We start from the raw sequence: 12,701 nt of genomic DNA, 5'->3' as shown, positions 1-12,701 counted from the left end.
TGAACCCAAAATAGTTGGGAAATTAAAAACCAGATGCAATTAGAGGCAACAATAATAGACAAAAGGTGAATGTTTATTAATAAGCTTTAATATTTTATTAATATAAATTTAATAGTTTAATAGTTTATTAATACAAATTTATTAATAAGCAATTTAATAAATGTTTATTGTTTAATAATTATTCATTGAACATTAATAAATGTTCATTTCCAACATACTTTGGGTTCATTTTAATTAAGCAATACAGTAATTTTTAAACAATAGTTGAGTTAAATAAAACTACCCAGCAGGTTGGGCAAACATTTAACCCTACCGCTGGGTTAAAACAACCCAATCGCTGGGTTTGTCCATTTTCAACCCAACTTGGGTTGTTTTTAACCCAGCATTTTTTAGAGTGCAGAATGGCAGGGGAATGGGAATCTTTTATCTATAATCTAGCAGAGTTTGCACCATTTGTAAAAATAAAACTAACTCTAAATTAACTGTATTGAGGAAAAAAAACCTGTAGAAATAGGCTAGAGTCAAGATCTTTAAGAACCACCAAGTGTTTATTTTAGAAAATGAGATAACTTAAGGCTACTGTAGGCCATCTTTCCTAAATAAGGTAGAGTAACAAAATTATTCCAAACAAAGAGGGGTTAGGCAGACCAACACACATCAGATCAGCTTAATGGGATGTAGCCTCTTAAAACACTGATTACATTTAATAATTGGCAGCTATGTAAAACTTGTTACACCAAAACTGGCTACTGCCACAAAGGACAAAACTATGGCAAGTTTTTTTTGTTTTGTTTTTTTTTTCTGTTATTATTATGTCTGATGTAGTTGAGGAACCAACTACATCAGATCCAAAAAATAAAATAATGTAAGCTACTGTATGCCAATGCCATCCTTCCTAAATAACAAAGCAGAGAAACAAGGAGGCCAAGCAGATAGTTACCAACCAAATGAATTCCATAATTCTGAACGTGATGTCTTTCCACCTCGTAAAATGCATCACTCACAGGCCGGGTTCACACCGCACGCGGCAGCGCGTATTTTTTTCGGCGCCCATGTTAACAGATGAGAGCGTTCACACCGCACGCAGAGGCTGCGCGTTGCAGGAGCAGAGCAGCAGCAGTGCCGCGATCGTTTCGGCGCTGGGTCTATTTTTGCTGCGCTGCTAACTTTCTCTGAGAGAAAACCTTTGATGGACAAAATAAATGATTTCACACAAAAAGTGCTCAAAATGCACAGAATAAGCACATCTAGTGTGTTTTAACAAGAATTGAAGCATGTCAGGAAAGAAAATTAATATTAAAAAATATTTATAGAAGATTTACTCATTTAAACTAGTTTTTAATTATTCAGTTTGGGTTAAAGTAGCCTATGGTGTATTATATAAAAAACTAAACTAGCCATAAAACATGATATATAAACATTATTGTAGTTATTACACAGACAGCAATAGGCTCTTGCATACCCAAATCAAACCCGAGTTTGCTGTCTTTTCTCGCCGAATATGCAGTCTTGTAAACATGTTCATGCGTCAGGTGATGTAAAACACAAAGCTTACCTCATTCGTGTGCAGCAATGGATAACACGAGGCTTTTATTTATTTATTTTTATTTAACGTTTATATGCGAGTGCTGTAGCCTACACCTTGCATGTTAACAAACTTTCAAGACTATCAAATTTATAAATGACCAACTTATAAAAACAAATTTATGGGATGGGGATGTTGTTGGCTTCGGCTGGTTTAGTTTCTCATACTCGGCATATTCAGTTGGCGTGTTCTAAGATGCCTAATCATGTTAGTGGTGTTAAAATGACGTTGCTTGCTTCCATCTCGAGGGATTTCATCACGACATAGCCTACATTGCAAACGGCTAACTTTACGTCTTTATCGGACACTTTGAAAAACTTCCAGACGGGAGAACACATGCACGTGTGAACAAGTCGCGCGAGTAATTTACGTCACGTGATCGGCTTTTTGATCGGCGCTTTTGGGGTTCGCCGATCAAGCTATTTTTAGCCAATATCGGCCGATCATGATCGGTGGCCGATCAATCGGAGCATCACTACTCAGCATCATGACGTCTGCCGTGTGGACTGTGATGTTCAGTACAGAAACACATGCTTCAGATTCAGTGCTGTGAGTGTAAGCCTCCCCTGCGGTGTGTGAAAGGCCTCCACGGGCTTCAGATCATGGGAAATTCACACACACTTTTGTTTTTCTGTCATAATAGAGACTTTCCATTATATTCTGCTGTTTTTATACGGAGGCTTGTGCTGCCAGGGCAGGTTTTAATAATGAAGTGAAACTCAAATCTGTACGCTTGTGTTTTTGATTTAGTGTTGTAACATCCTGCAGTATCGTGCCCTCTGGTGCAGCGATGTGTTGCTCTCAGTGATGTTGTGTAATCAGATCCGTGATGGAGACACTGATGTTTCTGAGAGAGGCTCTCCTGCGGAGATATGAGCCATTTATACATTGCTTTCAATGATTTATCAGAATATGCAGCTACTTTTGAATGGTCATGAATGGAGAAAGATGCTCTCTGGCAGCAGATTATTGTAGTTTCAACATCAACCAGCAGGAGTGAACAGATGAAACTAACCTGAACTGAACATCTAATGAGGAAATTATATATATAAATGTCACAATTTTGGTCCATAAAGAAGACGAGGAGAAGAACGAGAGTTCAAATAACAGCAAAGCTTTAATGACTCAGAACAAAAGAGATATCATGTGACAGTGTGTACTAAAACACAAACAACACAGAGAACTGAAGGGCTTAAACACACAAGATAATGAACTCAAATGAAAAAAGATGTGCTCTAATTAAATAATAAATGATGAGCAGAAACGTAGGACACAAAAGTGTTTGAAAAACAAAACAGACTAAATGTGACGATATACACAATCATATCTACAGACATACAGACATAATAATAAATATAGCTGCAAGCAGCAATTACGGGGCCAAGCACAAAAACGGCACAATAAGCCAGCTAACATGGCTGTGTGCATCAGACCAACAGCAGCAGGGAGCAATTAAAGACCTATTAAGATCATTTTAGGGAAAAGAGCTGAATAATGATAAAAAATTAGGATTTACTGGTTTATCACTTTCCACCAATAGGTGGCGCTGTGACCAAATTAATGTGGTATGGTCAGAGTGAAGTGACAATGACACTTGCAAAGTTTGGTGTCAATATGTCAAAGCATTACAGAGATACAGCTTCAAGAGTCGTTTTTGCATCACACCTCAAATTCTTTGCTCTGGTATACGAAAACGGTTTGACTCATCAAGTTGAAATCCATAACTATTTGTCGGCATGGTCTGAAGATGACACGGTTCAATTTTGGTGAAAATTGGAGCAACGGTCTAGGAGGTGTTCGAAAAAGTATGTTTTTAAAGAAAAACAATATGGCGGACAGGAAGTTCAGCCGACTAAGGCAAATTTGATATTTATGTTCTCAGCATGACCCAAGGAATCTACTGAGACCAGTTTCATTACAATCGGTTAATATAGTCAAAAGTTATTAGCATTTTTGTACCACAAGGTGGCGCTGTGCCGAAACCTCTCAGGCTCCTTCAGGGCATTGAGCTGATGACCCATACCAAGTTTCGTAAAGATACGCTAATGCGTTCGTAAAATACAGCGTTTTAGCACAGAATTCAAAATGGCTGACGGCCAAAATGTCTGATATGGGAAAATTGGATATCATTCGACTCGTCATGATGCCCTGAATCTAACGAGACCAAATTTATGATTTTTGGACAAACCCATCAGAAGTTATAAGCAAAAATAGCCATTTTTCATATCTCCGCACCAGTAGGTGGCGCTGTGCCGAAACGCTGCATGATGCCTCAGGTCATGCTTGTGATGACATGTACCAAGTTTGATCTGAATACGATAAAGCGTTGCGGAGATACAGCCTGTCTATTTTTGCAAGCACTGTGTACAATTCGTTCGCGTGTTTTTCGAAAACGATTTGAGGAATCGACTTGAATTCCATAACTTTTTGTCGGCCTGGTCTGAAGATGATCTGGTTCAATTTTCATGAAAATCGGAGTAACGGCCTAGGAGGAGTTCGAAAAAGTATGTTTTTCAGAAAATTCAAAATGGCGGAAAAATTTTCATGACGCAAAATGACGTCATAGGGTGCAATCGAATCAGCTTGAGCCAAGGAATCAGAGGAAAAATTGTGTTTCTAGCCCTTACGGTTCAAAAGTTATTAACATAAACATAAGTGTAAATTTGGACAGCTGGTGGCGCTAGAGGGATTGAGTTAGAGACTCCAAATTTGCTATGGACAAAGGTCAGACTGTCCTCTAACTGTGTGCCAAATTTCACAACTTTCCCGCAAGCGGTTCTATGGGCTGCCATAGACTTCAAGAGCGGAAGAAGAAGAAGAAGAAGAAGAAGAAAAAGAAATCTAACGATTACAATAGGTGCCTAAGCACCTTCGGTGCTTGGCCCCTAATAACTAATTTGTCCATTAAACTGCAGAATGAAAGTATCTTCATGATGAGACATATTACACTTTAAAAAATAATACATTTATTATATTTATATGATCCATATTTGTAAACATCAGCTGTAAATATATCAGGATCAACTGTAAAACTGCAGCAACAATGACAATCACAATAAAAAAAAACAGACAAAACAAGCTTGATTATGATTTATTAGCATGGTAAAATAATATATAATTAATCCACCAGAAGGATGGAGATGGTTCTCTTGGTTTTTAATATGTTTATATTATATTATATTATATTATATTAGTTGTTTCTGTGTCTCTGTCCTCTGGATCACAGTGACATTCAGCGTCTTTGATCTACAGTCACAGAAACATTATTAAGTTAGTTAACAGAGAAAATATCTCTATTTACAGTTTTAACACAGAAATATGATCATTCACACACAAACTGCTGGAGAGTCAGTAAAAACAGTCTCTGTTTCAGTGTCATTACAGGGTTTCAGTGAATCTGCTAACACAATTACTGCTGTATTCAATAAATACCCATAATCATCAGTTTCTGATCACTCACCTGTTCATAAAACACTGGATTAAACTCTTCCAGCAGACCTGTGAAATAGATCAATGTTAGATACTCACTTCTTCAATTATCACATAGTTCATAATTATAAGATCCTTCATTTCGGTGCTCATGCATGTCATCCCAAACCCATCCGAGTATTTAGTGTAAAATATTACCTTTATTCTTCTTTTTCTTTCATACAGACTCTATAATCAGTATAAACCAAAGCCTCTGCAGTGTTAATCCCAACTGAATCTGAAAAACACAAGAGGAAAAAAAGAGTAATCAGAAAATAAATCATAAGATACGAGGACTAATGAAAGTCATGTTGCCATGACAACCATCTGTCTGACCTTTCACTTCCTGTTCTGACAGACGGTCAGATGTGTCAGGTGAGGACATAACAGATATCATCCAGATATGAAGAATATTAAATGATTAAAAGATGTTGAGTATGAGAAAGAGATGAAGTGACCTGTCGAGGAGATCCGATGGTCTGTGATTCTGCTGGACGGATTCATTTCTGATTCACTCCTGACTGAAAATGAGCTGATCGTTGAAACTTCAGTGGCTTTTCTTCTGAAGGTTGAAAGGAAAAATCAAATGTTATTACATTTATATATTCGTACACTCATTTCTACACCCACTGTAAATGTTTCTCTTTGTGAGGTTTGGTTTGGAGGGCCTGAAATGCATCTTTACGCACAACTGCCAGCCTGCATGGAGAGTTTCTTGAGACTCCAGAGACACCAGCAGCTTCAAATACCCGTTTGCTGCTCAACACTGGCTTTTTTTATAGCCGCCCTTTTAATACAATTCATTTTTTTGACAGGATATGAAGAATATTATGAAGAATATTAAATGATTAAAAGATGTTGAGTATGAGAAAGAGATGAAGTGACCTGTCGAGGAGATCCGATGGTCTGTGATTCTGCTGGACGGATTCATTTCTGATTCACTCCTGACTGAAAATGAGCTGATCGTTGAAACTTCAGTGGGCTTTTCTTCTGAAGGTTGAAAGGAAAAATCAAATGTTATTACATTCATATATTAGTACACTCATCTGAAATCTGCATATAACCATGAATTAAGCAGTTCATTGATCTTCATATGAAGCTGCTGACAGATTTCCATCTACATTTCTGCTGAAGATACATTTTTATGTCACAAGAATCACTTACCCTGTTTAACCAGCAACAAAATCTCTGAATAGAGCCGAGTCTGAGACGTAGTCCTCCTCACAGCACACCAGTATTTGCCTTGATCCTCTGTTCTCAGATCAGTGATGGTGACGGTGAAAGCTTTGTTGTTCTTGTCCTCAGTCAGAGAGAATCTCTCGTCTTTAGCTGGAGATCCTGATTCAACCATGATGTTTCTATTTCCAACGCTACACTCTCCTTTACAAAAATACTTTGGATGTAATTCATATCCAGATTCATATCTGCATCTGATCTCAACTCTCTCTCCTCTGTGTCCTATAACTGGACCTGGAGCTCCTACAACAACAGCTGAAACACAAATATCATTATATATATTGATGATCATACAATAACAAAATCAAGAGATCATGTCAAACTGTGTGTAAAAGAGCTCAGAGTCTCAAACTCACCTGTACAGATGCTGGAAAAGAGCAGCAGAACGTCCCACATGATCAACTTTGACAAGAGTTTCACTAAAATAAAACACCAAATTCAGTGTGACAAACGTGACTGTCGTTCTCTTCTGAGCGGACAACTTGTTGCATCAGAAACTGAAATGACCATTTCCTTCCCCTTCTGTCTCTCTGACCACATCAGCTCTACAGGACATCAGAGAAGAGCACATTTGTGATGTTTCACTGGTGTCATATAGTCACTGGTCAGTCGTGGGACAGTGTTCCTCTCGTCTTCAACACTAAACTCACTATAATCACCTCAAATTTGTATTTACAAACACATGCGTTGATTTTAACACACTTGATAAAATTGCATGCACTGGATATAATATTTTTAGATCTCTTTTGGTGAAATACCGTCTCTCTCATGACATTGAGTGTCAAAAGACCTTCACTAGAAACAATGATAAATCTAAATGAACTGGCTTTATTCAAGTCTAAAATATTATTATAAAATATTAACATCACTGAATCAAGCTGAATACATTAATTGATGTCAATAAAACTTGTATGGGTTAAATCTAGTAGAAACGGCTCTTAAAGGTGCTCTATTTAAGAATGACAGCTAGTGGATGAAATGGGTACTGCAGTCCAAATTCAAAATATTGTTTGCCGCGCCCCCCCTCCCCCTCCCCCCCTCTCCCCCCCTCTCCTCAGTCTCGAAGCTCTCTTGGGTTGCCAGTTTGAAGACAGGAGCAAGCTCAATTTTGACATTGGAAGGCGAGGAGACTTACACACTGTAAGATAATTAGTTGATTTATTTATTTATTGATATCGTGTTTTAATATGCTTCCGTTCATAGAGATTTTTAGATGGATGCTGAGGCTTTTTAGGTCGGGTAGAAACTGCAATTCTCTGACCCAGTTTGTTCACTGGCTTCTGTGCATGCAATTCCTGCATGTGTTTTCCACAGACTGGCAAACACAGGGTGACGAAATACGATTGGGTAAATAACTGGCTGTAGCAATGGTTTTCAGAGAAACGATAATGTGAACTCAACTTATCTGCAAACATATTATGGTATTTTTACGCTTTAGTACAGTCAAAAACTTACATAGAGCCCCTTTAAAATATAGAGTACCTCAGAATGAAAACTGCTTAAAATGGTGCAAACAAACTGATTCCTTCTCTGACCTCTGATGGACAACATGAGAAAAGGAACCAGTATTACACTTCATCTTTATTGAATGAGAATTCTGCTCAAGCTGCCGTGACTGTAAACGCACAGACAGTGCTTCATTTTTTGAGACGTGACCAGAAAAATGACTGAATGCATGTTTTTATCCTGATCCAGATTATTTTATGGTCATGAACCGAATGTGTTACACTGCTGTGGAAATCACTGAATGTTTAAATGTGAGGAAGTACAGCCATCTTGATGAATATATATAGAGAGAGTTTAATTCATATTTGTTATGTTTTGCATAAACAGTTGTGATGATGTCACTGTGTTTCAGGATGATGTCATGAGGCCTCAGAGAGTTCGGCTACAGCATGAAGCCGCCGCCGTCAATCCCACCGTTGTGAGTCCGGACGCTTTAATACTTTTATTTGTGCATCAAATTGATCAAAAGTGACATTTATAATATTTCTATTTCAAATAAATGCTGTTCTTTTGAACTTTATGTTCATCAAAGAATCCTGAAAAACAAAATATCATGGTTTCCCACAAAAATAGAAACATTGATAATAATAGAAAATGTTTCTTGAGTAGCAAATCAGAATATTAGAATGATTTCTGAAGGATCATGTGACACTGAAGACTGGAGTAATGATGCTGAAAATTCAGCTTTGATCACAGGAATAAATTACACTTTACTATATATTCACATAGAAAACAGTTATTATACGGTTTGCGCTCTTTCACAGGGATGTTCATCGTGATAAAGTCGTGTAGTTGATCTTGTTTGCAGAGAAGGATAATGGTTGTTTTTCAGCCTGGCAACACATAAATTACCCTATAAAGAGAATGATTTAATCCATTAATAGACACCTGGATAAAAAACAATGCAGTTTGTGGTGCAATCTTTAGTCTATTATTTACTCTTTCAAATGGTTGAGATTTACTGTAAATTGTAATTGCCAGGAATTTACAGGATTAAAGGGTATTATTTTACAATAAATTACTGTAATCGGAAATTTACAGTGACATTAATGCATTTTCTTACAAATTACTGTTAATCAACAGCAAAATGATGCTGACAGTAATTTACTGCTCTTGTTTTATTGTAAATTCACATTACAAAGTTGTCTTGAGCCATGCCACTGTAATTTAGTACTGTAATTGGTTTGAAGTCACCACAATGGTGATCAGTGTTCGTTTGCTTGGGATTTTGTATATTCATATTCAAATACCTGATCTAGCCTAGTCAGAAGTGTGAGAAAATGAAAAGATTTGCTTAAACAATCAGTATGTTTACATGGACAACAATATCCCGATATTAACCCGATTAAGACAATACTCTGATTAAGAAACTGCGATTTTTGATTACCTTAATCTGACTACAGTCATACTCGAAGTAAACACAAATACAATTAAAGGATTAGTTCACTTTCAAATAAACTGAACTGGTGCCGCGTTCATTCCATAAGTAGAATAGGGAAGGTGTAGGACATACAGCGTAAGCTTTTTGAAGAATACGGAAAGCGGAAGCATGTACAAGGCGATAATTTGTTTATATAAAGCATATGCATTTACATTTTTTTCCGAAAATGTCTCTTATTCCTCGTCTGGTATCATTTAAAGCTCTTTGAAGCTGCACTGAAACTGTAATTTTGACCTTCAACCGTTTGGTGCCCATTGAAGTCCACTATATGGAGAAACATCCTGGAATGTTTTCATCAAAAACCTTCATTTCTTTTCGACTGAAGAAAGAAAGACATGAACATCTTGGATGACATGGGGGTGAGTAAATGATCAGGAAAAGTTTATTTGAAAGTCAACTAATCCTTTAAGACATGGAGTATTCCTATTTTAGTCGCATTATCGAAGTGCATTATAAACATGTACACGCCTTAATCACACTATTAACGTTGTGTGTGAGTTTTCGCCGCAGTGTTTGACGGCAAACAACAGAGCATAGCTTCAAGCAAGAAGGCACAAATCAAATTCATCTCATCTCTCATCCTTTTGTGAGAGTTTGTCGAAATGATATTTTTTCTTCAAGTGCAGTTCTTTATTTGTCATGCCATACGTGCAAATAGACGACTTTCTCCTGCAATTGTACTTTCATTTGGCAACATTTCAACAAAATAAATTATTACTGTGAAAGTCATGCGATTATTAACCTGGAATATACTGTAATTTCACACTAACACTGTTTGCATTAATGTTAAAAGTACTTTTTTTTTTTCAACTCTGCTTCGACATCCATTATTTATACTTATATTTAAAGAAATGATTTTGCTGTTTAAACATCTCTTTTAATGATGACAGATGCTGTGTTGGATCTTCATATGCTACCATTGTCTATGTGAAAACATTTTTAAATGTAGCCTAATGTGTGTTCTCCATACCCAACATACCCATCTCTCGATGAGCTCTTCCTTCAGCGGCTCATTTGAATAACAGCAGTGCCGTCTTTAAAGTTCAATCATGTTTGAATAAACGCTGTAAGCCAGGGGTCACCATTCCTGCTCCTGAAGGGCCGGTGTCTCTGCAGAGTTTAGCTCCAACCCTAATCATACACACCTGAAGCAGCTAATTAAGGTCCAGAATGAACCCAGAGATGTGTGTCTTTGTCGTGTTGACAGGTTGGCATGATCAGAATGTGGTCGATGGAGATCTCTGTCTGTCTGTAGGGCACAGACATCAGTGTGTGACCTCAGGTGCTGTTCTGTCTGTGTGTGTGTGTGTGAAGGTTTGAGGTGTTGCAGTTTCACTGATCCTCATCACACACACTGTCACTCGACCGTAAACAGGTGTTGTGAAGTGAGCAGGTGAAGACAGGCGCAGGCAGGTGAGGACAGGTGAGCAGCTCAACAGGATTATTGCTTATTTGTTTTATTTAATATTTATCTGTTTGTATAATGTTTTGTATTTAATATTTATTTATGTGAATTGTATGATTTTATGTAATTATTTAGTTTTTTATTCGGGTTAATGAGTAATTATTAATATTTTTTAATGTAATAGTCGTCGAGATGGTCACGTGCCGCCTCACCCGTCCAATCACAGCCGCGCTCGCTGACTGACAGCGGTTCAGTCCAAGCAAAAGCCCGTCCGCGTTTTCTCTCGGCCAATCATCTCGCCGCTCCCGCCCTGACGCGGAAGTGATCAGTGCGCTTGCGCTCGTCCACACACGCGCGAGAGTGACTGGAGAACCACAACAAAGCCGATCTCAGTTTATGACGGGCTCCGCGAGAGCGGAATGAGCTCCGGTTCAACATCATCAGTGTGAGCGCGCACACGCGCGCGTGTTTGAGAGATGAGCGGCGCACAGCGGTGCAGTGGAGAGTCCGAGCACGAGGCGAAGCGGCTGTGCACGCGGGACGAGTCACATGACCGCAGTGATCCAGCAGAGGGCGACAGCGCTGCAGTGGTGAGTTACTGCGGTTCAGTTCATGACATCACACAGCATTATATCTATAACAGCGACAAGCATCTGACACACATCTAGCGGTTAGTTAGGCATTAAAAGAACCGTAAAATATTAAAACAATACACCTGGTACTGGAAAAAATAACTGTGAGTGCGACATGATACTTTTGTGATACACTAGTGCAGGGATTCCCAAAGTGTGGTGCGCGAGAGGAAAAATGTAATGGCGGTCTGTTTTTTTAAGTGGGATTTTTCCATACAATAAAAAAAAACATGAACAGTAAACATTTCCTTTGTAATCGCTTTTATTTTAAATAAAAAACTACAATTTATTAGTTTAATCTTACGAATCTAATCTTTCAAGTGCAGTTAATTATTTGACATGCAATACGTGCAAATATATATATACGGAGCCCGCACATGACATGCAAGAATAAATAAAGAAATTGTGTGCATGATTTACTAATTCGTTCCCTCGATTTATACATAGAGGGAACAAATTAGTAAATCGTTCACATAATTTAGCCCAGGCTAGCATTTATTTTCTCTCTCATGTGTGGGGCTCTGTAAATAGACAGCGCTGGATACAGATTCTCCAGCAACAGGCCTCCTTTACTTTAATTCGGCAACTTTTATTCATGCCACCGCGACAAACTGAGAGGTACTGGATGAGAGATGAGGTGAGAGGAATCTGATTTGTGGCTTCTTGCTTGACGCTTGCTCTCTTGTTTGCCGTCAAAACGGTTGACCTCTGCCGTGTGTGTATTATGTGTCCTGTGGCAAAATGCAGCGAAAACTCCCACATGACGTTAATAGTGTGATTAAGGTGTGTACATGTCTATAATACACTCCAATAATGCGACTAAAATAGGAATACACCACCTGTCTTAATTCGATTTGTGTTTACTTCGAGTATGACTTTAGTCGGATTAAGGTAATAAAACATCGCTGTTTACATGGTCCTTTCTTAATCAGAGTATTGTCTTAATCGTATTAATATCGGATTACTGCTGTCCATGTAAACGTGAGTGTGTCTGTCACTCGTCCTCTTAAAAGTGGAAGCTTGTGCGTAGCTTTGTTGCATTATATTGAAACTTTGTTGATGTTGTTATTGTCATGCGTGTTCTGGTTATTTGCGCATGATTAAACATGAGTCTTTATATGGCGATAAAACAAAGCTTTGTTGCGGGTTTTTTTTTTTGAAGTGGGGATTGGGGGTGCGCCAACCCGGTTGGGACATAGAAGGGGGTGCGCAGGAAAAAAAGTTTGGGAACCGCTGCACTAGTGGAACATGTTCACACTTTTAAGTGTTTAATAATGCTAATACATGAGTCAGAATTAACGTTCTATTCCATTGTGCTCTATATTCTATTCTGTTGTGGTGTATTCTATTGTGTTCTTTTGTGCTATTTTAAAATCTATTCTATATCTCTGTGCTCTATTCTGTTGTATTCTTTTGTGCTATTTTCCA

At 38.0% G+C, this 12,701-nt stretch overlaps 3 protein-coding genes across 16 annotated transcripts in view; 1 reads left to right on the top strand and 2 right to left on the bottom strand.

The window, feature by feature from the left end:
- The window catches only part of b3gntl1 (UDP-GlcNAc:betaGal beta-1,3-N-acetylglucosaminyltransferase-like 1), a 44,592-nt gene that overhangs the window by 5,376 nt on the left and 26,515 nt on the right, over nt 1-12,701 (top strand). For 6 of the 11 annotated variants that reach the window (XM_048195279.1, XM_048195277.1, XM_048195276.1 and 3 more), the window contains one exon: nt 8,148-8,213. In XM_048195279.1, the coding sequence (XP_048051236.1) occupies nt 8,148-8,213 (66 nt within the window). Of the gene's footprint in view, nt 1-8,147; nt 8,214-9,567; nt 10,521-10,606; nt 10,660-10,825; nt 11,232-11,284; nt 11,378-12,701 lie in introns of those variants that run through there. The other 5 variants (XM_048195285.1, XM_048195284.1, XM_048195282.1 and 2 more) reach the window with 5 other exon arrangements.
- LOC125271295 (CMRF35-like molecule 8) overlaps nt 4,555-12,701 on the bottom strand; it is an 18,075-nt gene continuing 9,928 nt past the window's right edge. The window contains exons 5-6 of one of the 3 annotated variants that reach the window (XM_048195378.1): nt 5,046-5,083; nt 4,555-4,831 (exon numbers count right to left, since the gene is read on the bottom strand). In XM_048195378.1, the coding sequence (XP_048051335.1) occupies nt 4,771-4,831; nt 5,046-5,083 (99 nt within the window). In that variant the 3' untranslated portion in view covers nt 4,555-4,770. The remainder of the gene's footprint in view (nt 4,832-5,045; nt 5,084-12,701) is intronic. The other 2 variants (XM_048195380.1, XM_048195379.1) reach the window with 2 other exon arrangements.
- LOC125271299 (CMRF35-like molecule 8) lies at nt 5,512-6,782 on the bottom strand. Of its 2 annotated transcripts, XM_048195385.1 has the most exons (4): nt 6,646-6,782; nt 6,218-6,544; nt 5,939-6,043; nt 5,512-5,615 (listed from the first exon to the last, which is right to left on the bottom strand). In XM_048195385.1, exons 1-4 carry the CDS (start codon nt 6,683-6,685, stop codon nt 5,554-5,556), a joined length of 534 nt encoding a protein of 177 aa, XP_048051342.1. In that variant the 5' UTR covers nt 6,686-6,782; the 3' UTR covers nt 5,512-5,553. The 2 variants fall into 2 exon arrangements, with proteins under 2 accessions (XP_048051342.1, XP_048051343.1); XM_048195386.1 differs by lacking the exon at nt 5,939-6,043.

The sequence above is a fragment of the Megalobrama amblycephala genome, linkage group LG7, assembly GCF_018812025.1.
Source record: "Megalobrama amblycephala isolate DHTTF-2021 linkage group LG7, ASM1881202v1, whole genome shotgun sequence".
Lineage (NCBI taxonomy): Eukaryota > Metazoa > Chordata > Actinopteri > Cypriniformes > Xenocyprididae > Megalobrama > Megalobrama amblycephala.
This window is presented reverse-complemented; position numbering and strand designations above follow the sequence as displayed.